Consider the following 27191-nt stretch of genomic DNA (forward strand, 5'->3'; position numbering starts at 1 on the left):
GTAGTATAGACTTTGGTATATTTTAAGTTTGTATTTAATTCTTGGGTTAAAAATTTATCATCTCTAATAAGTACAAATAGCTATATTAAATTTAGCTATTTGTTCATACAAATGATAATTATTCTATGTGTAGCTACCAATAAAATTTAACTTATATAACTAATAAATGTAAGTTTATTGTACAGAGTAACTAAATTACTACTGATTATTGATTTTATACTTCAATTTCAGTCCCACCCAGCAGACCTACAATATACGACGCTAAAAGAAGAGACAGAACAAAACTCGTAGAGCCTTATAACGAAGGCTCTAATGTTTTATTAATCTGCGAAGTCGAGGGAGGTGAGTTAAAAACTTTAATAATATCTATCTATATTAAAATCTATTAAACTTAATTTAAAATAATATATTTCATAACCTACTTCTTACTCCTGCTAATATTTTAAATGCGAATGTTTGTGATGGTGAATGTATATGTATACGTTTGATACTCTTTCACGAACAAAATGATTTACAGATTTGGATGAAACTTTACATTTATATAGATTGTAATTCAGAATAACACAAGAGCTATAGAAATACTTGATTTTGTAGGTTCATCTGCGAGTGAAACCACGCGGCACAGCTAGTATTGAATAAAGTGGTTTGAAATAAGCTAATTGGCATACAAAGCTCAGTAATCACGTATTATTGATTCCCCGTACTTTTGCTTATTGCTACTGACTAAAAATTTCTTTTGATACATGACACTAGTTTCAAATGATTGATTAAACCTCACGTTCTGTTTAAACTTGGTTTAAACTGTGATTAACTGTGATTTTTGAGTTGTTCAACGCATTATTAGTTTGTCGCCCAATACATTTTAAGAAATGGATCAAAGTCGATAAATTAATCGATAAAATTTGGATATACGAACGAAAGAAACCATAAGAAATTAATTTTAATTCAATCTAGGTACATTCCATCTTAGTATGTAGTAGATGTTATAGATAAATTTCTAAAGCAGTTTTGAAAGCAATTTTTTTTTCAGTCGGAGCTATTTCTAATTACGTATTTAAATTAATAATCAATAGTGTTAAATCAACAAAATTCGAAGTGCATTTCATGCAACATTTATTGTCTAATAAATAAATTGGAATTTAAGAACAAATAAAACGTTTAAATTATACATCATCAGAATTTTCTTCTAAAAAAGGGGACAATTAACATTTCTTACACCTACACTTTACAAAAAAGTCAAACCTTATTTCCCAAAATACCACAAATTACCAGTTTTTCGTTATAAATAATTAAAGTCCATAATTTAACACCTCCACATTATGCACACATTAAGTATCATATCACTATATCTTGATTGTTATCAGATCATTAAAGAAACGACCACCCTGGGCTTACCTGTGTTTGTGGGATCGGTGTTGGCTATACTCGACCTGTTATTTTATTTAATGAGGTAAACTGTTATCGAATACGAATAAATTTGCGAATTAAAAAATAACATGAAATAATAAAATCATCTTTTAAAATGTACGTGTCTTGAATAATAAAGAATTTTTTTTTTTTTTTTAATCTTTTAAAATTTATAAATTATTAATATCCATTATAGAATTGTGTCCATAATTGTTTTCACTTACTTTAATAACTACTTAAATAATAATTCAAATAGAAAACAAAATTTATTTCAAACCCAAAACATAGCTTTATCTCTTCATAGTAATTCTATTGTATTTAATCGTTGTTTGCTTTGACTCGGCAATACATAACTACAGATACTCAATTATTTACACGTCATGTCGAACAATCACTGCTATATCTTTAACTCACAACTAAACACGACACTTTATTACCAAACATTCAATTAGGTGGGAAGTCATTTTCTAGGATTATTACATGAAATCGAACATGGCATAGACCAAACGTGGTCGTCATTATATCTGAGTGTCTATTGTCTTAACATACAAACTATTATGTTATTGTTTTATTTAATTATACACGCGCGTTTTTATGTTCGTGTATGGGCGGCTTAATTGCTTTGAATTTCAAACAATGCTTGTAATTTGTTGTGAATGGTGAAGGAAGAGGTTTGGATAATTTAGATTTAGTATGGGTAAGAGTATGGGTTGTTGGTTTATTTCAATCTGAGTAAAGTCTGTGTTACTGACAATTGTTTGGAAGTATGAAATGTTTGAAAATATGTGTGAATATTCTCATGGTAGTTTATTTGGTAGTTTCTTTTCATTTCGGTTGGTTAAATTATGTGTTTGTTCATGACTTTTAACTGACGAAAAAAATATATTTAACGAAAATCTATCTTTAGTTTAAATATAATATTTATTTATTTACTTTTGTAATAAGTACCCGTAATAAAATGTATTATAAAAGTGATCGAAATAGTGCATTAATAGAATAAATAATTGAATCACAGTTACCGTACAGCCTTACCTCTCAAACGAAATAACGTTTCCGTTTTTAGCAGTTCCTCTTAACCCTTAGCAGGTATCGTGGGTCAAATTTGACCCAGAAGCGCACATTTTGGGTTATAATTCTTTAAATATTTATGCAACGACTGTGCGCTTCTAAGTATTCTCAGTGCGTCGCTAGCTTTAGCGGGGGGTGGATGTGCAGGACCGTGACTATCTTAGGAGTGGAGGTATGTAGCTTTCTGGGTCACGTTCGACCCACGACACCAAATAAGTAACTTTTTTCACTGAGTGTAATTACTTACTTTTTTGTTTTATTGTTTATTTGTACTACATTGGAGGGCTTTTTGAACGACAGACAAATCGAGGAGTTGATGGACGACTTAAGTGATGATTTGGAATTGAAAAATGAAAGAATACCAAATGTAAACCAACTTTGTGACGACGAAATCATCAGCGATCGAGACAATCCCTAATCTGTTAGTTGCTCAGAAGACAGTGTACTTGGAGTAAGTTCTGACGACAGTGAAAACGAAGAAGAGATACGAGAATAATAGAAAATATACGTGGAACGAAAATACGAGAGATGAGAGTGATGAAGATGAGGATGATATTTGATGGTAGAAGTCATTTTGGTTTTGGTTGTCATTTTTTTTATTTTATGCTGATTTCAGAAGCAATTTATTTTTTTGTTATAATAAAGATATGAGAAGTGCCATAAATATATTTTAGTTAAAGTTTTTCTAATATTTATATTTTTTTTTATGTTTTAAGTTCACACTAACCAAAAAGTGCCATAAAATAAGGTTAATTACAAATCCGTGTAAAACATGATATTTTTTATATATTCTAAAATTAAATAAAGTTAATTTTGTAAAAAAATATTTTTTTATTTCTTATCTTACCATATTTTATACAAATAATAAAAAATCTACGTTCTACAACAGATTGTTTGGTATGGGTAGAATTTGACCCACGATACCGGTAGTGTTGCCAAAAAAGGCGATACCAGCTAAGGGTTAAAAATGTGGTAATGTCTTTCGCAGGTCGACCACGCCCACGCGTCACGTGGTACCTTGAGAACGTGGTCATAGATGACTCCTTCGAGCAAAGAGCAGATGGGATCACGGTCAACACGCTGACCTTTCCGAATGTTGGTAGACAGCACTTGAATGCAAGACTGGTGTGCCAGGCGTCTAATACCAACCTTGCACCGCCGGAGACCAAAGTCTTGATACTTGATATTAATCGTGAGTCATACGAATTTTGATTGGTATTGTGTTGTGGCACTGTTTTGCCTTATCATGTTCTGTTAGACTACAGTCTAAATTACTGATAATAGCTAAATAGATTGATATGAAATAACTAAAATTAGGATATGAAAGTAAAGTTCATCTTTGCTTCCATTTATCGTACTTATCATATGTAAAAGAGGATAAAATGTAATATATTTTCTATAATAAATGTAAAAAAATTTCATTATTAATTAAATTTCGTTCACAAACTTCATTAATATTTACAGTAATTGCTTTAAATAGCGTGACATATAAAATACATTATAAATTTCTGCTTTGATCATGACGATAAACACAAAACAGTGATCAGATAATATACTGTAAGTTTTACTGCTTTTTTATGATCGTTTTAAACAAGCTGTTATAAAGCAATAAACAGCTTTGTTTTTATTATAGTTACACGTATTAATATCTTCTTCACATAATATTTTTGTCAACATCTCTATTATAATAATGTGTTACATGAATTTAATGTTTCTAACAAAGATTAGTAGTACTTGATAAAAGTACCCGAAAAGATCATATTATTCGACATCATATTAAATCTATCAGACAGGTAACATATTACAAAGCCTAGTCCAAACCGTAAATCAATCCAAACAAACGACACGCTTCAAGCATCATCGAATACTTATAATAAATCTAATTCATTGAACAGTGAAGCCGATAACCGTGGCCATACTGACCAAGGAGCGGCAGGTCTCCGCTGACAAACGGTATGAGGTCGAATGCAAGACGACGGGCTCCCGGCCGGAGGCGTCAGTCACTTGGTGGAAGAACAATAGACAACTGAAGAGGATGGCGAAAAATGTGAGCTATTGTCTTGTGTAATTGATAGATTCCTTTCTTGCGAATTCTGTATTGTTTGGAGTAAGGGTTTTGAGTGTTGTGATGACTATATATATGTAGGAACATATTTAGTAAAACATTATTATTTTTATTTATTTAATACAATGAAACAATTCAATAAACATTAAGATAAATATAAGAATGTAGGTAAATTTAAAATGTAGATTCTGGTATAATGCAATAAGAAGAAAACAATAGGGTAACTTCTATCTTCTCAGTCAGATAAATTGTATTAAATTTTTAATAACGTAAAAATGCATTTTTTGAGAATTTCGCTTTTAAATGAATGACCCTATCTATACAATGTTCCCTAAAATAACAATACCTTATTTCTAGTTCATACCTTTAAAAGCATTGAAATATAGTAATTTCAATCAATAAATTAACTTGAAACTGCAAGAATAATAAATTTTAATTACATCCGCGCCATTTTATCAAGTTATAAATTAATTAGAGCTGCATAAACGATATTTCGTTCCGTCTTGAACTATAATGGGAATTCCGTAAGGGATTCTTCGTGTTTTTTCCTTCGTTTTAAAAAACTATTGTCTGGAATTTTCCGCTAGGCCTTTAATACAAAGTTTGGTTCTCTAAGTAATTAGATAGGCGGTTAATTAAGGTACCTTTTGTTAAGATCTGTCTAGATTTTAATTTAGATTATTAACATTATAACGCTTCTGTTTTGTGGTAAATTGATTTAATTATAATTTATAATGGATGGTGTTTGTTATTGTTTAATATGAGTCCCGTGAAATGAAATTAAAGTTTCGTAAAATATTGGCAATAACGTTTGTTTATGGAATTTTACTATTGGTATTTAAAGCTATGCAAAATGAAAACAGTTATGTGATGTATCAACCCCGACTTTATCCTATCCTACTAATATTAAAAGTGCGAAAGTTTGTGAGGATGTGTATGTGTGTGTTTGTTACTCTTTCACGCAAATACTACTGAACCGATTACTATTAAATTTAGCACACATATAGAGGGTAACTTGGATAAACACATAGGATAGGTTTTATCCCGGAAATCCCCCGGAAACGGTAACTTGCGGGGTTTACTTTGAAAACGCGGACGGAAAGCTAGTTTTATATATATTTATGTATAGATGTTTAAATAACTAATCATGTTTCCCTGTTCTAGTTCTCAGAAAACAACGAAACACTTAGTGTTCTAAGCCTATTACCGAGTGTGGAAGACGACGGCAAGTATTTGACTTGCCGAGCTGAGAACAAGTTCATACCAGACTCTGCTATTGAAGATAAATGGCGGTTGAATGTGCATTGTAAGTAGTAATATCATTTATATTAATAATAACACATTTTTATACTATAAATATGAAACAAAAACTATAAAAAAATATTATGTAGATTGTAGATACATCCCTACTAATATTATAAATGCGAAAGTAACTCTGTCTGTCTGTCTGTTACGCTTTCCCGTTTAAATCTCTCAACCGACTTTGATGAAATTTGGCACAGACAATCTTTAGACCCTACGAAGAACATATATACCTTTTATTGCGAACTATGTACCACGGGCGAAGCCGGGGCGGACCGCTAGTAATTTATAAGTTCGTATACAACATACGTACGCGACCTAGACCTAAAACCTAGGTACCTAAATAATCAACCTATACCTACGCAAAAACATACGATCATACTGTTTATCTTTTAAAAGTGTAAGATCAAACGAATAAACAAAACTGTTAGTAGATACAACAGTATCAACAAACAAATTAATACAAGAAAAACAAAATATTAAAACAATTTAAAAGGTTAATTCTATTCATTCCCTTACACATATGCGCATAATTATCAAAGTTGTGAGTACTAGATATCTAGGTCATAGGTTAAAGCTATATTTGTACAGGCAATATGAAACAGTCTAGTATTCTGCTATACGGTAACGGGTTTTGTTACAGAATTTTTAGAAAACGTAGGTACTCTAAAAAACGTAGAATCGTAAAATATTTATCATTTAAATAAAAGTTGTACAAACTGAGATTTGAAAACTTTTTACAAAAAACGCAATTAGTTCTTTTTTGTGACTAATAAATTACATAATTATAGTATATAACTTATTAGGTTTCAGGCGAAGCGAGCGAAGCCGCGGGTCTAGTCAGAAATATAAGCCACTATCTATTCAAATAAGTCGATGAAGATTTTTTGAGAAATGCGAAGCGGAATCTTAAACCCAGTTTCAGTTCGTTGTGTCAATTTCATAATCTCTGTAAGAAGAATAAGAAGATAAGAGTCACTTCGTATCAATTATTTTTTCTAAGAAAGCTGTGTTTTATATCAGAAGATTAAAAGTGAGAAAAGTCGTTATTCTTATTAAATAGAAGCTTAAATACTTACTGATAAATGTTTTAATAAAAATGTATTCACAAAGACAATCTAGTCCTACGCAAATATAAGTCTTACGACTTAATTAAAAATTCATTTGCTTGTACAGCGGGGAAACTATAATATTCATTCATAAGGCGGGATACACGCGAGCGTTTTTAATAATATTACTGAGTTTTAGGACGTTTCTTAATTGTGAAATGTTTAGAAATGAAGAAAAGGGAATAGGAATACCGGAATTGAAGTAACACAATAATAACAATACATGTAGAGGACTTTATACGGAATTTCTCGATTCGGTCCCCGCGCTCAAGGCCCGCGATATAAGCTATGCAATAGCTTAATAATTAAATAAAAATTACAAAAAACTAGGCAGTATGAATAATTATAATAATAATAAAATAAAAAGCCTTATATTTCCAGGAAACAAGAAACTTAAATAACATTTGTTTTTTACTAAACTTAACCTTTACTTGTCTTGATTATATTAATTTAAATATATTTGTAGTTTTTAATGTTTTGTTCAGTATTTTGGTTTGTTTTCCAGAACCCCTCCTCGGGTGAAGGCCTCCTCCAACGTTTTCCATTTTTCCCTATTCAGGGCTTTATGAATCCAGTCATGGCCAGCCGTCCTGACAATCTCGTCTTGCCATCTCGTAAGCGGCCTTCCTCTACAGCGCTTGCCCAGAGGGCCGGTCCATGTCGTTACTCTCCTTGTCCATCTCTGGTCTTGAAGTCGCGCTACATGTCCCGCCCACTTCCATTTGAGTTTTAGAGACTGGTTTAGTGCGTCAGTAGCTTTTGTTGTTTGTCTGATTTTAGTATGTCTTATTTTTTGTATCTTTCTTATGTTGAGCATACTGCGCTCCATGCCTCGTTGACATGTAGATATTTTCTGTCTTATACTGTTTGTAAATTTCCAGGTTTGACAGGCGTACGTTAAACATGGTAGGAGGCAAGACGTCATGACCTTAGATTTAATTTGTATCGCCATATTGCTTTTGAATATTTCTTTCAGGCTCCAATATTTATTCCAGGTGAGTTGTATCCGTCTTTCTACCTCTTGGTCGTTGTTTGTTTTGTCAAAGCTGATTTGTTTACCCAAGTAAATATATGTATCTGTATAATTTAATGTTTTGTTGTCAACTGAAATTGTGGGTTTCACTCTACTGTTTGTCATTAACATCGTTTTAGTTAGATTCATCTCTAAGCCGATTTGTTTGCTGTATTCATTAAGTGTTTGTAGCATGTACTGTAGTTGGGTATTTGATTCAGAGAGAAGAACTATATCGTCTGAATAATTCGTATCGTATGAATAATTATGAAACTAAAATTCAAATAATATGTTACGCTGTATGTCACCGTATTTTTGTTTGTATATGTCCTTCAAAGTCCTGGAATACAACTTTATGAAAATAAATTAATTCAGCATACACGTCAGTCTACAAACGCCTTATTTCAAAACTCATATAACATCGCTTCCAACATTTTATCTTTTAATTTTCATATAATTAAAACGATCTAAAACAATTTTCCATTTCACTGTCGAGTTTTTCATCAATTAAGATGAGACTTAGACGTATTTTAATTATGACTCAGTGACACTGTATACATAAAACAGATAAGATAGACTTATTTTCTGTATGAAAATAAATACGTAAAGGTGGTCTATAGTGGCTCATTTGGTATTGAAAAACTTATCATAAGCGGCACAGGAATTTTTATTAATTTATCACACAAACTAAAAAAAAAGGATTGAAAAGAAGCATATAATATTACTTAAATAAATGGTTTATTTGCAACTTCTTAATCATGGTAATAAATAAACACAATACCAATATAATAAACCTTTTACATTTTAAATGCAGAATCATAAATAAAGAATACCAGTGTTTTAAAATTAAATCCAGAGACCTTTTACATAATTATTTTTAAATTAAAATACTTTTAATATAGTTGGATTTCAAGATGGAATTCAGAGTAACCATCTACAGAGAAAAGGATATTGGAAATGTTTTGTAGAATGTAATTTGTGCTTCAATGATTACTTTAAATACTACGCTGTTTTTGGGTGGTAGAGCGTCATAGGTTCCAACTCTCTCTACTGGATAGAATTTTAACGTTGATGTACTTGTTAAAACCGCCTATGCTCGAAGACAACAGGCTAAACAATCTTCTTGCCTATACAACTTAATAAATAAAGCCTTAAATATATAATATCCTAAAACAACGAAGGAGTGTAAATTGCAACTAATTAAATGGTTAAAATATAAAAATTATGAGGAAATAGAAGAAATATTAAAATTAAATAAAATAAATCAACATATTATAATATAATATACACATTACACACACTCTCACGTACACACACGCACATTCACACACCCACACACACACCAACACACACACACACACACACACACACACATATACACACACTTGTTCTGTTGCCTATAGATATATCTAAATAGTTTTTACATATTTCTCTTTATCTAAGAAAATGTTATTCGTGTAACACTTAAGCATAATGTACTGTCGGAAGAGCGAGATGTCCTAACACAAGCATGTAATTGCTTAAATGTATGTCTCAATGACTGTAAAAAATTGTAATCATATTTGTTACAGAATAAATATTTTTGATTTTGTTTTTGATTTTTTGAAATAAACTTGTATTTTAATGTCTTAATAAAATAAAGTATTGCTAATAAAATACGATAGAGAGGGACTTTTTTCATGTTCATTTACAGATATTGTTGGTAGGAATGTTTTAAGAGCTGTTATAACAATATTACCGAAAATCAATTTTGTACTGAAATGAAAAGTTCCTATCGCAAAACCTACTCAATAGTTTTATCCAAATATTTTAACAATTTACTAATCTTTGGTATGAGTTTCTAAATAAGCAGTAGGTAATATTTCTTTTCAGAATATAATAAATATTAAATATCTTGTTTCAGATGTACCAATCGTGGACCTGAAGATGGGATCCAATTTAAACCCTGATGAAATTAAAGAAGGGGATGACGTGTACTTTGAATGTACTGTTAAAGCAAATCCTAAGACACATAGGCTTGTTTGGTTTCATGGGGTAAGTACGAAATTGATAAGCCAATTAATGTCGATAGTTTTATACGTATTGTGTATTTTTAAATGGTATAAGTCATAGAATGAGCGTTGTTTTAAGACATGTCTTTTGAAATGTATGTTTTGGGGAATTGAATGCTTCTGCATGAAATTGTTAATGCTCATTTAAGTTATTGAAACTTCTTAGTTTTAATGTTGTTGGAAAATTTGAAACACTGTATTTCATAAAACTAGGTTATGATAAATAACCATCTTTATCATATTTTTCTCTGTTGCTAAAATAATAATGATCAGGTCGATGCCAATTAATATGTATTTTGATAAAAACAAGTGTGCATTGTTAACTCCGGCAAAAATGATTCCTATAAGTATTTAATTGATTTATTACTTCTAGAACACAGAAATATACCACAACGAGGCGGCCGGTATCATTCTGAGCGCTCAGAGTTTAGTACTACAGAGCGTGACGCGAGCGGCGGCAGGTGACTACACATGTATGGCTGCGAACAGCGAAGGGAAGGGAACAAGTAATCCTGTATCTTTGCTTGTTCGATGTAAGTGAATCTTCTATCTATAGTTAAGATTTTTTAAAGAAGCACAACACACTAGTTCGACTTTTATTCTTTCTATGTTATGAAAAAAAGTATGGGAAATGTCGGGTTAATGATATACCTAATTAATAAGTCGCGTTTAAAATCCGTTAAAGGCATAAAATTTCTTTAAGGCCTTGTTAGTTACACTATTGGTATCTAAAGAACGGCTGAACCGATTTTAATGACTTTTGGTTAGTAGTATTCGTGACTATTGGGATTAGGATGAGAAGTGATAAAATTTGAAATGACAACAATAAATCGTGCGTAGCCAGGTGTACGTAGTATATATCTGTCAACTGTGGCCAGGGCGAACGCCAAGTCTGTGAATATTTCTCAAGGCTATTTTTGCGAAATTTAACCTTATATAAAAAATGAATTGAAGAGTATAATTAAGTGCAGTAAATAACATAGTTAATATACCTTAAGATTAATCTATACATATAATAAATCTGTAGAAGGGTCAATTCTGTACATTGAAAATATTGAAAAAATAAATAGCAGGGGGTGTTACTGGATCGATACCAAACCCAAATATGTGATTAAAAAAATTTTTGGCTGTCTGTCTGTCTGTATGTGAAGGCATCACGTGAATACTAGCGGTTCGATTTCGATGAAACTTGGTATAATTATACCTTATTATCCTGGGCGTAAAATAGGATACTTTTTATCCTGGAAAAATACGTAGAAAAAAATTAATCTTAATTTTTCAGTTTTATCCATAGACGTTGTTCCGTAGAACCGCGAACACACGTTGCGTATTATTAGGGGCCATCCATAAAGTACGTCACACGTAAAGAGGGGGGGAGGGGGTCGACAAAGTGTGACATGGTGGTGGGAGGGGTCCTAAGTTTCGTGACATCACATTTCAAAATCTAGAGGTACTAATCGCGTAATTTGAAATATAAATTAAACTAAAAAATATGTCCAACTCTATCTTTAGGGCAATACGGTTTAAATTGTTTTGTTGACAATTTATATTTATTCATTAGTTTATTATTTTGTTATTGTTTCAAATATTGTTATGTTGATTTCATAAAAAAAAAACTAATTTCGGAACTGCTGTTTTAATTTAAAAAATTTTCGATGTTAAATTGCAAAACATGTGACGTCACACTAGGGAGGGGGGGGTCTTAGAAATGTGACCACCTGTGACAAGGACGGGGGGGTGCTCAAAAACTCATGAAATTAGTGTGACGTACTTTATGGATGGCCCCTTATAGGCCTAGCCGTATTTGGGAATTGGGTCCAATAGATATTTATAAGATGTTATTGACAGAGGTACTCAAAATGGAGAAATAACCATCCACGCGAAGACCGACATCCGCGCGGACGGAGTCGCGGGCGGAAGCTAGTCTTTAATATATTTGCTACAGTTACAATAAACCTTCTTAATTTAGACAATCTTCAAAATAAATAGATTCAAAACAATTATCAAACATCATCAGATATACTATAACTTGTTAAATTATGCCATATATTACCCACATGACGCAGTTATGGTTCCCAACCCGATTCAATTAGAGCGCCTAAAATCTACCATTGGAGGACAATTTAATCCCCTACAAACTGTTTAGTAATAATTTAATTGTGAAATTCCATTTGCCTGTTCGATTTCCATAGTTGGAATCTTTCAGTGGAAGTTGGATCATCCATTTATTCTCAGGCTAAGTGCAGGAAAATCTGCTTAAAAAGTGGATAAATTCAGTGAAAAATACGAAATGCATTTGCCATGTGGCCTATTTAGGTAATCGCGATAAATACTTACTAGTCTAATTTTATTCGTGCAGTTAAAAAGTTGTGTTCTAATCTAGATTATAATATAGTGTAAAAAAGTCGTTGTCATCGTTTGTTCGTCCCTATGTAGGTATGCTACAAGCTTAAGCTTAAAAATATGCTATTCATAATAAGATTTTTTAATAGAAAGAGTAATTGTTTAGGAAGCTGGTAACATATAATTTGTTAGCCACGCGCAGATGGCTAGTTACACATTATAAACAATGCAGATATGATCAGACTTTTTCTTATATAATTAAATTAAATATTTCTGTCTGTTTTTATGATTTTTTAATAGGTATCAATACGAACCAATGACACAATCTCATATCTGTATTGAGAGTAAAACGATTCAAACCATTTAGTTCAAGATTTATTACAATGCTATAGACATTTAAGTGAAATATCGATCAATCTATTACTGATAAAAAGAATAAAAGCTCAAATCTATCGTCAATCGATTCAGGTTCGGTAACAATGACTAAGTAGGGCTTGCAGAAACCCTTTCAGACCCTAGCAAGGCCAATGGATCCTATATAAAAAATTGGTGTCAAATCGTCCTATGAAAGGAGTATTTTTTAACTTATTTTAAGAATCAGTGAATTTATCTATCAACACATACAAAGTATTTACTCAATATAATATTATTGCTTAAGCAGCATTATATTATATTCGCATATGATGCTGTATGAGTAGGTAATTCGAGTTTTCGGACAAGTGTAAAAAGTTTATACTGAGAATTTACTACCGTTTTTGCTTAAAATTTTTATATCCTTTGCTCTAAAAAATAGAACAGCAACATCATAATTTAAATTAATAATTAAAAACTTAAATCTTATACGAACTTTGAACATTTACCTAACTTTAAAATAACGTTATTTATTTACTTGTAAACAGTAATCGCAAAATAAATAAGAGCAAGTTACTCACATACAAACAAAAAGTTACCCCGTATCAAGTGTTAAAAACTTTATTTCTATACAAAATAACAATTTTTTATACACAATTAGCATGTAGACACTACTAAAATATTTCCACTGCTAAAATTTTTACATAAAAATTTCAGAGCACCGGTCACGTAATTTGAACAGCATAACAAAATGGCCGACGTTCTAACGTAAACTTTTATCACTCATGAAAATTGTTTGCTTTACTAAATGCACATTTTATATCAGCACACACTAGAACTGAAGGCTATTAAAATTATTATTTTATGTTTTTATAGTGAACTTACAATTTTTATTATAATGAAAGAGATAGATTTGGCACATCTCAGATTGTAAAGCATTTGTTAGTAATGATGTTAATCCTTCTTACTAATCAGATAAATGCGAAAGTTTGTGAGGATGGATGTATGTGTATGTATGTATGTTTGTTACTTTTTCACGCAAATACTACTGAACCGATTGCAATGAAATTTAGCACACAATATATAGAGGGTAAATTGAATGTACCCATAGAGGTTTTAACTCGGAATGGGAACTATGCGGGTTTTTCTTGGAAAACGCGGGCGAAGCCGCGGGCGGAAAGCTAGTGATAAAATACTTTTATGCTCGTTCTACGTTTTATAATCATTATTATAATAACAAAACCCTTTCAAATCTCGTAGATTCATCGTTCGCAAGCAAACTATAACGTTTTAATAATATCAAACTTCTGTGGATTTTTCATCACAACCATGTTTACAAAAGGAAAAAAGCGCAGTACACTTTTAATACGCTAAAATGTGGTAAACTAGAAACTAGGGCGTTTGAGCTCACGGCACGATACGGGAAAACACGTGACGTAATCCAATTATGAGACGGGCTTGACAATGGAAACGAGCATTCGATTTTCGTGTGACCTGGGTTTACAAATCTTGGTGTGAAATGTTCCTTTAGAAATGGCAAGATTAGAACAAGTTTCATTTTATTTCAATCTGACCAAGTAAAATATCTTTATGCGACGTTGGCTGAAGATTACATATAAATTGCTATGAAATCCTACTAATATAAATGCGAAAGTTTGTATGGATGTATGGATGTTTGTTACTCTTTCACGTAAAAACTACTCAACCGATTACAATGAAATTTAGCACACATATAGAGGGTAACTTGGATTAACACATAGGATAGTTTTTATCCCCGAAATTCCACGAGAACGGGAACTATGCGGGTTTTCCTTTGCAAACGCGGGCGAAGCCGCGGGCGGAAATCTAGTAAAAAATAAACTATAGTAAAAGTGCATGTCAATTTTAGGACAAGTTGCGTAGGTAATTCAAGATATTTTTAAACCTTGGTGACTTTATTCATAACATTTTGAAAATTTCAAGTTAATTCCTCTTAAAGTATACAATATAATATGTTTCTTTAAATATAATTACCTTTGTGACCTTTAAAGTTGAAAAAACACAGCTCTACAATCTAATAAGGGGTGTAACCAAGGAGTTGTCAGTGCCGTCACACAAAACTGCAGCATTTCGTGGGAGCTTCAGATATGCTGCTACCAAATGCTGGAACAATATACCACCTCCTATTAAATGTCTGCAGACTAAATTTAGCTTCCGACGTGCATACAAAAAGTATCTCATGTCGCTTCAGCTTCTTCCCCCGTAAGCCACACTGTATCTTTCTTTGTATCCCTCTTATTATTCATTCCATATTGTACTTGTATAAACATTATTATTTTATTTACTCTTCTGTCCTGATCTCCTTGTGTTTTTCTTGTGACCTGTTCTACACACGTATGTATGTGTGTGCATGTATATACCAACTTTCTTTCATCCCTGCATTTTATCTTTGTAAATAATACTATATTAATTTATAATATTATATTATATCTATTTATATTGCCTATTAAATTATTTTTTTATTTACTTCTGGTTAGTTTTTTCTTTTTTTTTCCGTTTTTGGTTCCATCTGCCTTCTGGGTTCTGGCAGAATCAACAGCGTCGTGAGTCAGTCGACTCATGACATATGCTGAGCCAGGACCCTTTCACAGCCATAACACTTATTAGCAACCTATTTAATTATTTATTTATTATGTATAAAATTGTCATAAATTATGTGTTTCGTGTTTTTTATTTGTATTTTTTCTATGTTTAATTATTGTGATTGTCAGCTGTTGTAATAATGTGTTATTTTTGTGAATAAATGTACTTTGTCTATTGTCTATAATAAAACACACTGAACGAAACAATAACTCCGTTGCAATTCAAAAAGAACGTAAAAATAATGTGATCAGAGAAACATCAGTATCTGGAATCCAATTAGAAGAAATCAAAAGGGTTCATACAATGAAAACAAAATATTCAATTGGTATTCGCGAGCCAATCATTGATCGCAATAATCAAATGTAAAGGTAGGTGCATATTGTTTCCTTGAACTAAAGCTTGGTTTACATCTTCTGTTTTAAAAAAAATGTAGCTTTATGGTCATTTAAAAACTATTGTAATTGTGTGTTTGTGTGTGTGCCACGATTAAATGTGGATTTAGGCGGAAAATTTATAATTAAGAAAGGTTATCTAGTACCTAATTTAACAAATAACTTATTGAATATTTTCTAAATAAAAATTTTTGTTTATTGGCACGAAAAATAAAACAAACAGTAATTAAACATGAAAAATACACTACATTTTGGTGCGAAGGGGATTGAACCTATACCCTTTTTCGCAAGCACTGTGGTAAAATCAGAAGTATAAATTGGACAAAATTACGAGCATTAGATTAAATTTATTTAATTTATTTACTGATTCACCAGATACTGTGCAAATAAATTAGGAAAGTTCAGTGAGGTGGATAATTGGGTTACATTTCATTTAAATGCTTATAAAATGTAGCAAGTTTAATAATAAATTATAATCTATACTTATATTACCAAGAGGAGTACTCTAAAGATTTAAAAAATATTACATTATGAGCTTTGTCGTTTATTTTTATTTTTAAGTCAGTTCATCCCACACTCAGATAGCTTTTTTGGAAGCTGTAGTGGTGAGTGTATTAATTAGTACGTATCGTTGCTTAAAACCAAATAATTTGTTCTTGTTAATAAAATGAAATGAATCAAAAGCACAATATAATATTTCACAAGATGTAATACAAATATATCATAAGATAATTAATATGTACAGTCATTATTCGAATACAAAACAGTTTATTGTCGACACAGAAACTTTTAAATGCGAAAAGAAGCAAAATTTTAATATAAAAGCTTTCCGTCCGCGGCTTTGCCCAAGTTTTGAAAGAAAAACCCGCATAGTTCTCGTTCCCGTGGGATTTCCGTGATGAAACCTATCCTATGTGTTAATCCAAGTTACCCTCTATAATTGTGCTAAATTTCATTGTAATCGGTTCAAGAGTATTTGCGTGAAAGAGTAACAAACATACACACATCCTCACAAACTTTCGCATTTATAATATTAGTAGGATATTAATTAACCGGCCAATTACGTACAATGTAACACCACCTTTATGTTTCATCTGTTTTCCCTCTAATACCGCATGTCGCTGCCATATAGATTTCTATTTAATTTTAAAAACGTGTACGGAATAGATTTTTCTAAAGTGGTACTCTGTGGTGGTACTACAGTTTTATTGGAATCGCAATGTGCATTTGAATTTCTTGTTTAATTATGTTTTATTTCAGTCTTTTGATAGGAAGTTGGAATATTTCTTCGTCTTTGCGCTCATTTATTTAATTATTTCACTGCGATAATATTAATTAACTATTATTACTGTTCTTTTATTTGATTAGCTGGGAAGCTGGAAAATAATAATTCATTTCTTATACTAACATAGTTTTTTTAAGGCCATTATAATAACAACTATATTATGGATATTAAATTTATCTAAAAAAAAATGTGTGCGTGTACACACGTAAGAAGTGAAACTTCTTTATGACCTTATTTTTCAAAAAATAATTTACTATATGCAACTTTACAGAAATACGTCGAATCACGCGTGGTAGGGATAAGAAAAAGATGGCGCGTAACGGAAAAATGTTACACTAAATTCTTTTCCAACCTCGATAAAGAAGTTTCACTTCAATAAATGAAATAAGTAAAAAATAAATAAATAAAATTTCTTATACTGACTTATTAAACTATCGATTTACATTTACAAGAATACTGTATTGATATGTTCGTCTAAATAGTTTTGTACATTTGGATTTAGGTATACATAAAATATAATCATGCGTACGTTTGTATAAAATTGAGTAGACTTCAAAGTGGCATATATTTTGAAGCTAACATTTTAATTTTATAACAAGCAATAATTTAATTATTTAGTGTGATCAAATGATTCATCTATTATTTTTGACCTATATTCCTTAAACCACCACATACCATGACTATTTAATAAATATTTACCATAAACAAGGGACTTTATTATTTTGTATATCAACACCCTCCATTCCAACATATACCACAGACTAATAATCCACAGATGCACCAGTATGCGCTGAAAGGCGAGACAGCGAGCTCTTCGGCGCGCTGAAGCACGAAACAGTACTGCTGCATTGCTCTGTGGACGCGAACCCAGCGCTCGTCTCCTTCCATTGGACGTTTAACAACTCTGGGGAGCAGTCTGAACTGCCGCCACGGTACTGTGATTTAATCTATGACTCTTACTTGTACATATAAATTATTGGATACTTTATTGCCTTTAAACTGAGAATCAAGAGACAGTGGTCATTCCGTTTACTTATTTACGTAGGTAAAATTTTTTAAATGATAGATTGATAGGGCTATAGAAAATGAAAACTTGATTGTTTTTTAAATATTATCCCATCTTAAATTTGCAATTGTAAATTTAATCATCAGCTGTTTTGGACACATGCTAAAACATAACTACCTTAAATTTTACTCTAGAAAAAACATAAGCGATTTATTAACAATCCTTTTCTTGAAAACACTTTACTAATAAATTCAATTCCACAGGTTATACAGCACCCACGGGCACACATCTACACTAAACTACACACCAACAACGGACATGGAGTACGGAACCCTCGCGTGTTATGGCGAGAACGCGGTTGGCCAGCAGAAGGTGCCTTGCTTGTTCCAGTTGGTCGCTGCTGGTGAGATTTTGTTTTCATTCTAGTATTTTAAGTAATGTATTGCTATACAAGTGTTTTATAGTGTGCTAATTTGCCTTTAGTCTTTCATCATTTTTACCATTTCGATAAAAATTTCTATATAAAACTTATATTATTTTGTTGTTTCTGTTACGAAACAAGAAGTAAACTTATGTGGTTTTGAACGAAACGGTTAGGAATAAGATATGTCTATGGATTCTTCAAATACAAAAATGTATTAAATGCATTATGTCTATTGATTCTAGTAGCTTCCAATCTATTAAAACGAAAGTTTTTGGAAACATAAACGAGCTTGTATTTACGTTGAAATAATTGTAATGCACTCAAATATTATAATGTGCACTTCGTATCACTACATAGTATAAAACAAAGTCGCTTTATCTGTCCCTATTTCCCTATGTCCGTTTGTATGCTTAAATCTTTAAAACTACGCAACGGATTTTGATGCGGTTTTTTTAATAGATAGAGTGATTCAAGAGGAAGGTTTTAGTATATAATTTATTAGGTTTTATACAAAGCGGGCGAAGCCGCGGGCGGTAAGCTAGTTAATTATAAAACAATTTGTATTAGTTCGAAGATTCTTAATCTCCTATGTCTTCACAGGTCGACCATTCCAGCTTCAAAACTGCACGGTAGCTAACCAGAGTCTCGACTCCTTATACGTGGAGTGCGTTGAGAACTTCGACGGTGGCCTCCCACAGACCTTCCTCATGGAACTGTTGGAACTGCCTTCTTTGATTGTAAGTGGAAAGCCTAGTAAAGCCAATTTGTTGCATTTTTTTCTGAGAATTTTTATGAAAACTAATATGGGATATTTATAATTGAAGAATTATTTTTCGTGTAGTTCCGAAATCACATCAATTAATATAATTTAAAAGTAAAGTCAAGTATTAACTATATGCCATATAAAAATACAACGAGACGTTACCTACTCTTTAATCATACTCTCATATACACTTTGAAGTTTATTTATTCCGAACAAGTTTGCTTTCAGCATAGTATTACCTAAATAACGTACTACGTAAGTAATAAAACACTTATAAAACTAATTTTAAACCCCGCAACCACGATCGTTGGCTAAGCAAAAACTTGTATTTAAAAGCCATTTAAAAGATTTAAAGCTTCAAAATCGTTCCTTAGGTACGGTACAACGTATCAACAAACAGGACACCTCCATACTTCGAGATCCGTGGTCTTCCACCAGGAGTCAGTTACAGGATAGACCTGTACGCCGTCAACGCTAAAGGCAGAAGCGACGTGTCCACGATCGAACACGTCACGTTAAAGGGACAGGCTAAATTCACTGGTAAGTAATAATATAAACAAATAATATCACCTCGTTCAGTGCATGTTATATGGTTATAAATATTCCTCTTGATTCATTCTATTAACAAAAAAAAAAAAAAAAAACTAAAACAACGTCTCTGCAAGTTCCTGTTTTATAGGTACTTGCTCCGCTTTTTCAGTTTAACTACAATTTAAAATTGATGACGTTTTATAAAGTCTTAACTTTCTTCTTTAATATAAAGACTGCATACGAGGAGAACTCAATTCCCTACCCATAAAATACGCTGCTTTAAAAATCAGTTTTGTACTTATGACGAATCCATAATAATACCTTATATTATGAAGTCGCTTAGTTTATTCCGTAAAATTAAAAAAAAAAAATGTATTTTTATTCAGTGTAAACCTTTAAAGAAGTTACTTACGTCTAGATTTTGTGGTCCTTAATTCAACTTGGATTGCTTTGGCTAAAAAAATCTTTAGCCAATTTTCCTCTATAAAACTATAATTACATTACAACCTACTTATTCACACTGGGCGCCTGCTCGAAATCCAGTCGTGTAGCATGGAAATAAAGTGCAATTTTGTTTAGATAATCCCGATCTAATTCAGGGACCGTTTATTTACTACCCAATAATAATAAAGTCGTGAATTCGCTTGTAATCTTGGAACCAGAGTCACGCCATTACGGAAAAAGAAATGACTTCATTTTGAAAGGCACTTATTCCTTGTAAATTGTGATAATAAAATGCTGTTGGTTTTTAATGTGACGCGACAAGATTTGCGTTTAATCTCTGATTAGGATAAGTTTTATTTTCAGTGGTTTTTCATGGGCGTTTGATTTATGAAATGTTATTAAAGCACAGTACTAACTGCGCTCATTAATTGTGTAGTTCTTTTTTTATTATGCCCGTTACAATATTTTCCATAATAGAGAGGGGTAAGACAAAAGGGCTATAAATAATGTTTTCTTTGCTGTGTCATTTGTAACATCAAACACTTACTGCAGTGCTTTGTTAATTAGATAATAATCATCAAAAATTTATACCGAAATGAAAAATATTCAAATTTCTAACATTGCATTCGACACAGCACCTTCAAAACTATTAGCCAGCGCATTACAACGTCTCAATTACGTATGCAATTTCAGAAATACCGAAAGAAGTCAATCGCGTGCCAACACGAAAGCTTAATGAGAAATTCTAGACTTCAGCTAGTAATTTATGTAAACCTATAGGTAATACACAAATCATTGTATTAAGTTATTCGGTGCTATTTATAATCCTAGATAGCATAATGTCAGGTCTTGTAGCTTTAGGATATCATTACAGATCTAGATTATAGTTGAAATACATTATGTGTGTATTTAGTGTTTGATTTACTGCTGTGATTAAGCCAAGCTGATCCTGTGGAAAGTTATAATTATTGATTCTGTGATGTATAATGCCTAAAACTATAAAATTTCATCATCATCATCATCATCAGCCCATATATGTTCCCACTGCTGGGACACGGGCCTCCTATGGGGGTACAGGCCATAATCCACCACGCTGGCCAAGTGCGTGTTGGCGGATGACACATGTCGTCGAACTTTTTTAATTCTTCGACATGTCGGTTTCCTCACGATGTTTTCCTTCACCGTTCGAGCAGTGGTGATGTTACAACATGCGCAGATAAATTGAAAAATCAATTTATTTCCTGCGCGCTCGCCTGGTCTCGAACCACGGACTTATCGATTCGAAGTCCGAGGTCTCACCACTGAGCCACCACTGCGCTATAAAATTTATTGATGATTATCTACAGGTTCATTTTTTTTTTCTGAAGCATTCCTATGTAGAGTGAAGTCCCATGTCCCCTAGTAGGGTAAGGAGCAGATTATACATCTGTTTCACTGATCGATTTTCTTTAGGGATAAGTAGGTGATCAACCTTCTGTGTCCTACCAGACCGAAACATTTTATTTTCTTCGTCTACACCGGGAATCGAACCCAGGACCCATCGGTACTACGCTCGCGCGTCAACCACTGTACCAAGGAGGCGGTAAAATTCATTCCGATGTAACAATTGATTATTTTTCACCGTTCAGCGTCACCTCCTATTCCTCTTCTTACCTAATAATAATTCAACTAATTCGTAATATTTGCTCTTCTATAAATTCATTGTTCCTTTTGATTAGGCCGTAATCAGCTACCACCTAAATCTTTCATAGCATGATATTTTTTACATAGGTGAAAGCAGTTCGCTAGGCGTATCCCCAGTGCTAGCCTCGATCGCGGCGATGTCAGCACTGCTGGCCACGGCTGTGTGCGGCATCCTCGCTGTGCTGTACCGCCGGCACGCCAGCAGGCACCGCCACTTGCCCGCTAAACACGCTCCCTTGAGGTGAGATTTTTATTAAAAAATGTAGTTTTTTGTACTTATTACCTACTTTTGGTATAGTTTATTTTAAATTTAATGTAAGTATATACTTTGAATCTAGATATAATTTTTATTTTAGATTTTTGTTCAAATGCCTCTCTACTATCGTGCCTTTATGAATACATACTTACTTTTTATATTGTTACTTCAGTTTATTATCGCAAGTTACGTTAATTTTGCAAAAAAACTACTTACGTATAATTTAAAGTGACGTTCAAAATTCTGAAAATATAATTTTAGCATGCATTTACGCATCTATTCCCTACATCAATTTCATATCATATTCTCTTCATAACAGCGAAGCAATGTACACCGAACGTGCTGGCCAGTGCCCCACGCCAGTGAAGCAAGAAGTTCGTGGTGAGGTGTCCAGCGTAGGGTCGGCGGGTGCGGGCGGTGCGCTACTACGCGACGAGCCGCAGGATGACGCTGACCCGGATATTATACCTAATTTATATGGTATGTAGGGTCTATATTCCTATAAACATTTTTAACAAACTAGCTATAAGACGCACCAATTTTTAAACAATTCTGAATTTTAAATTATTATTTACATAGTAGGCTGTAGTACAATAATTGTAGTATTGGACCACACAGGTCACTGACTCATTATTATGTAGAACGTAAGGATTATATTCCTATAAAAAAATAATATTATGCTATTACACATTTGGCAAAGAACGCGCAGTCTACAATTCTGTAGAATTTTGAATTTCGAATCATTGCTTACATTGTCAGCATTTACAGATGCTGACACTGATATTATTACTAATTTATATAATACGTAAGGTTGATATTCCTATACAATTTTTATATAAATTAAATGTATGATGAGACGCTGAAGGCGATATTATACCTAATTTATATAGTGCATAAGGTACACTCTTCTAATATTTAATGGTATCTAAATTGTACAATAGGACGCTAAACGCGATATTCTACCTTATTCACACCTACCATAAGAGCTATATTCCTATACATTTTAAATTTATAAACGCTACTGTACTATCGAAGTGTAATAAGCATTGTTAACGATGCTGATGTCGATAATATTTAATCATACAACGAAGGTTGTAAAGCAAATATTTGTTCCAACGTTAATTGGGTGCTGACTTGAACACGTGTACATTCTATGTCATATTACCTACCTATCGAAAAATAAAATTAAGTTGGAATACAATATTTGAAAAATGTCTGTTAATTAAATAGAAATTATAATAGAATATCTTCGTTACTGTTTGTTCAAAATTTTATCTTTAATTTTTGTCAAATTTTTAAACAATGTTAAAAAGTTCTGTTTTCATCAATCAATTAAAAACTATTCCTTATTGAAGAATTTAGGAAATTTCAATAAACTGAATATTCATGTAAAAATGTTATATACAAAGTGGAAAACATTCGATTAAAAAAAAAAAAAATCAGGAAGAATTTTTCATCTCTATGAGGAAGTATTAATTCATAAAAATTTCACTTAATTTATAACAGTAGCGTGATTCTGTATATAATAATTTATTTACACAGAACGACGGCCAGTATCGAACGGCTACATGAGCCTTCAGCGCCCTCTATCGAACAGCAAGTTAAGTAAAAACGACGACGCGAGGTCGGAGCCTGACGGTGGGGGGTATTACGATTTTAGGAAGAAAGATTATAAGATACCTTTAACTAGTGTGAGTATTTAACTGTTAGCTTGTGTTGGATTATTTTTGATACAAGAAAATGATTTCTCTATTTAGATAAAGATAGATCACTATTTTATCTAGTCAATTTAACGCAAGTCAAAATCTCCGCGATCTATTACGATAGATCGCGGCTTGCGCTATCCTTTTACTATGAACAGCATAGGTCCACAGGAGAGCGCCGAGCAACATGTCCTCTCTCTGGAAAGGCTCGCTGCCGACTGATTTGAATCGGGTCGCGCGCAGTGTTTTATAGTACTTTTAAAAAAATTGTAGAAAAATAATAGAGGTACCTTAGTTGATTTTTTAAATTTTATCTTATAAGTAAGACATTCTTTTATTGCAATATGTATAAATTATATTCAATTAAGTCAAATATCTTGGTGAAAATAATCATTTTGTCGACTATAATTTCTAAAAAAATTCACATTGTTGTGGATTTTAATTTCGTAAGTTAGGAGTCCAAAATAAAAAAATCTTTTAACTAACTATTTTAATAAGGATTTTTGCAGTTAGTTAAAAAAATTGTGTGTTAGATCTGTCAGCAATTTCAGATATTTTTAGCTTCGAAATTGACACTAAAAGTGAAATCAAGTAATCATCGGCTCAGTTATCTTGATGGTATTCACAAATACTGTATTAATTGAAAAAAACTCTTAACTAACTATATAGACAATAAAATTTCCTAACATTATTAGTAATTCATATGTTTGTAAGATAAGTGGTTGGTGGACAATCTGGTTTGAAAAATCACATATTTGAGCCAAACAGCGCACGGACCGCGTACACGGCCTTAAGTCCTATCCACCGTAGTCCAAGAATAAGATTTGAAAGTTGTTTTTTTCTGTGACCACATCGCGTTTTTAGCTTACTCTTGTAGCTTATCGATGTTCTGTGTCTAAAATTCTAAATAACATAATAATCATTTTTTACAACTATAAACCGCATTCTACAATCATGTAGTACATAACGATGTTCAGTATCTCAATTTATGTATCGCATGAAAAAATATTTTTTACAAACTACCCGCATTCCACAGTCATACCACAGCCTGGGTCGCGCGAACAAGGGCGTAACCACCAGCCCGAGCTCCGGGGGCGGCGTGACGTCATCACTCACCGCGCACCGCTTGCGGCCGGAGGTCGTCACCACGTCGCACCGCGTGCAAGAGAGCTGCATTTAGATACTTTCTGGAGCATTGTTGTGATGATGTTTACTTGGTTTTATGGGCCACACAATGGGCAACGTTGGCCCAACAAATGAGCGATGTTTGCCGCTTTGAATAAACATCTAAAATGACGGCCGATCATAGACATTTAGGCCCTCTACACTATAACGATAGCCTTTCGCCCAACGCTGCCCATTGTGTGGAGGGTCCATTAGATTTGTTTTGTATTAAAATAGGGAGATACTTCAATTATAACTTGCAATATATAATTTGTATGTTTTACGCAATGACATCAGAACACCAGGTCTGTTAAACCTAGAGCACTACCGTTTATTTCAACAGTAAACAACTGCTGAGTTCCATGGCTCAACGTTTAATTAATAAGCAATTATAAGATTAACGATCTTAACGATTTAGTCACTTGCTAAAAAGGTAATCGATAAACATCTTAAAATAACATGGGCGTTGTTAAAAATATAAATTATCTAAAATACACACCTCAAGAACAACGTAGGCATTTCTGCTATAAATAACAGCGCTGTTAATAACATACAATTTTATTAAAACTTGCTAAATATGATTGTTATCTTTCTTCTAACATTTTGCAAATAGCGTAGGAGTCAACCACCAACGCACGTTGAAAATAAATTTCATGACATTTTTGTTAATTTATTAAATGGCTTGTTATTCTAACATCCAGTGGTTGCAATGAACAGATATAAAAAAAAATAAAAGTAAAAAATCAGGTTTGCTCTACATTTAGAAAATGCTTATTTTCGCGATTCGATGAAATAATTACTCTATTTTCGGCAATTTATTGTTTTTTTAATAGGTAAACAGATTAGCTAACGTTGTATATTATTTAATTATTTTCTTAGTGATAGCTGTAGCGAAAAAATACATGACGTCATAATGCTCCCTTGCTCTGGCCTGTGACGTATTTTTACAATAGAATTAGCAAAAAAATCTATAACTGACTCATAGCAATGCTCAAAATCCCTCCGATGTAAATATAAATAAGATGACTGTGTTCCTTTAAACGTGTGTAAAAATGTTTTTACTTCGAAATCTAGTGATAAGTTAATTTGGCACGTGGTCTTACTTTTTCATTCAACTTTCATAAAATCTTAATTGAAATATTACATACACGTTTTGAAAACAAAATGTTATATTTCTAACAACATTCAGTATTAAATGATCAGTACATAATGGAATTAAAATGTTTGTTTGTTTATTATTGTATTGAAATATATTTAGAAATCTCTTAAGTTAATCAAAAATCTCTCATAATATCCTTAAAGTATTACATTTTGATTTAGAATTTCACTGCATTACGACTTTCATCGCGTAATTTGAAATGAAATTTCATATATTTTGTTTCAAAAGTACTGTCCACTGAAATAACACAAAGCTATATCTTAATTTAACATTTCAAACATTTTATCAGACATAAAACAGAGTTGCATGAAAAAGTAATGCCACGTCCTCAGAGATATTACGGCCACTCCAAGACATTACGCGACCAAATGCAATTTTCCATTTGTCCAACGTATATTCATTTACAAGCTTGTCTCTTATATTACGTCGTGTTACGTAAATTGAAATCAACGAGTTTCTGTCCGTCTTTATCTGATAAAAAGAAAAACATAATCTTCAAAGGGTTTTAGTGAAACTAGTTCTGTATGAAATGGAAATGTGTGGTTGCAAAATATTTCACCAAAAATGATATATTATGATGTGGCGGCCAATTGCGAATGCAATAAAAATAAATTCGTTAAAAACAACCGACTTCAAAAACGGAAAAGTAAAAAATAAAAAAAGATTTGATATTATTAATTACTACATAATATTATTTAGATGTGCTATTTCCTAAAAAGGTATGATGTCGGTGCCACGGGCTTAATACTAAGTGCTTAGTGTTTGAAACCTCCTCCTTCTTTTTGAAGTCGGTTAAATTCCTTTACTTTACAAAAATGGATATAATAATTGTACAAACATTATTTCAACTCAACGTGATAAATTGGATTCATGTGTCATCTACAATTACAAGGCTTTGAATATAAAGGTAAATTAAATACGTTATGTTGTCACAAAGCTATTAATTTTTAAACAATGCAATACCGGATATCGTAGGCCGTATAGCTTCATGATTGTTTTATATGAGGATTTTAATTATAGCAGATAATTATTTTTTTAAACCATTTTCGTC

General features: G+C 32.2%; 1 protein-coding gene across 1 annotated transcript in view; it reads left to right on the top strand.

The window, feature by feature from the left end:
* The window catches only part of LOC123699844 (protein sidekick-1), a 218310-nt gene extending 193293 nt beyond the window's left edge, over window positions 1–25017 (top strand). The window contains exons 7-20 of the mRNA XM_045646884.1: window positions 232–342; window positions 3464–3667; window positions 4371–4522; window positions 5705–5846; window positions 9867–9997; window positions 10388–10547; window positions 17783–17939; window positions 18277–18416; window positions 19038–19174; window positions 19575–19740; window positions 21946–22099; window positions 22434–22594; window positions 23657–23805; window positions 24854–25017. Coding sequence (XP_045502840.1) covers window positions 232–342; window positions 3464–3667; window positions 4371–4522; window positions 5705–5846; window positions 9867–9997; window positions 10388–10547; window positions 17783–17939; window positions 18277–18416; window positions 19038–19174; window positions 19575–19740; window positions 21946–22099; window positions 22434–22594; window positions 23657–23805; window positions 24854–24997 — 2108 coding nt within the window. The 3' untranslated portion in view covers window positions 24998–25017. The remainder of the gene's footprint in view (window positions 1–231; window positions 343–3463; window positions 3668–4370; window positions 4523–5704; window positions 5847–9866; window positions 9998–10387; window positions 10548–17782; window positions 17940–18276; window positions 18417–19037; window positions 19175–19574; window positions 19741–21945; window positions 22100–22433; window positions 22595–23656; window positions 23806–24853) is intronic.
* The last annotated feature ends 2174 nt before the right edge of the window (window positions 25018–27191 follow it).

Source organism: Colias croceus, chromosome 18 (genome assembly GCF_905220415.1).
Source record: "Colias croceus chromosome 18, ilColCroc2.1".
NCBI lineage: Eukaryota > Metazoa > Arthropoda > Insecta > Lepidoptera > Pieridae > Colias > Colias croceus.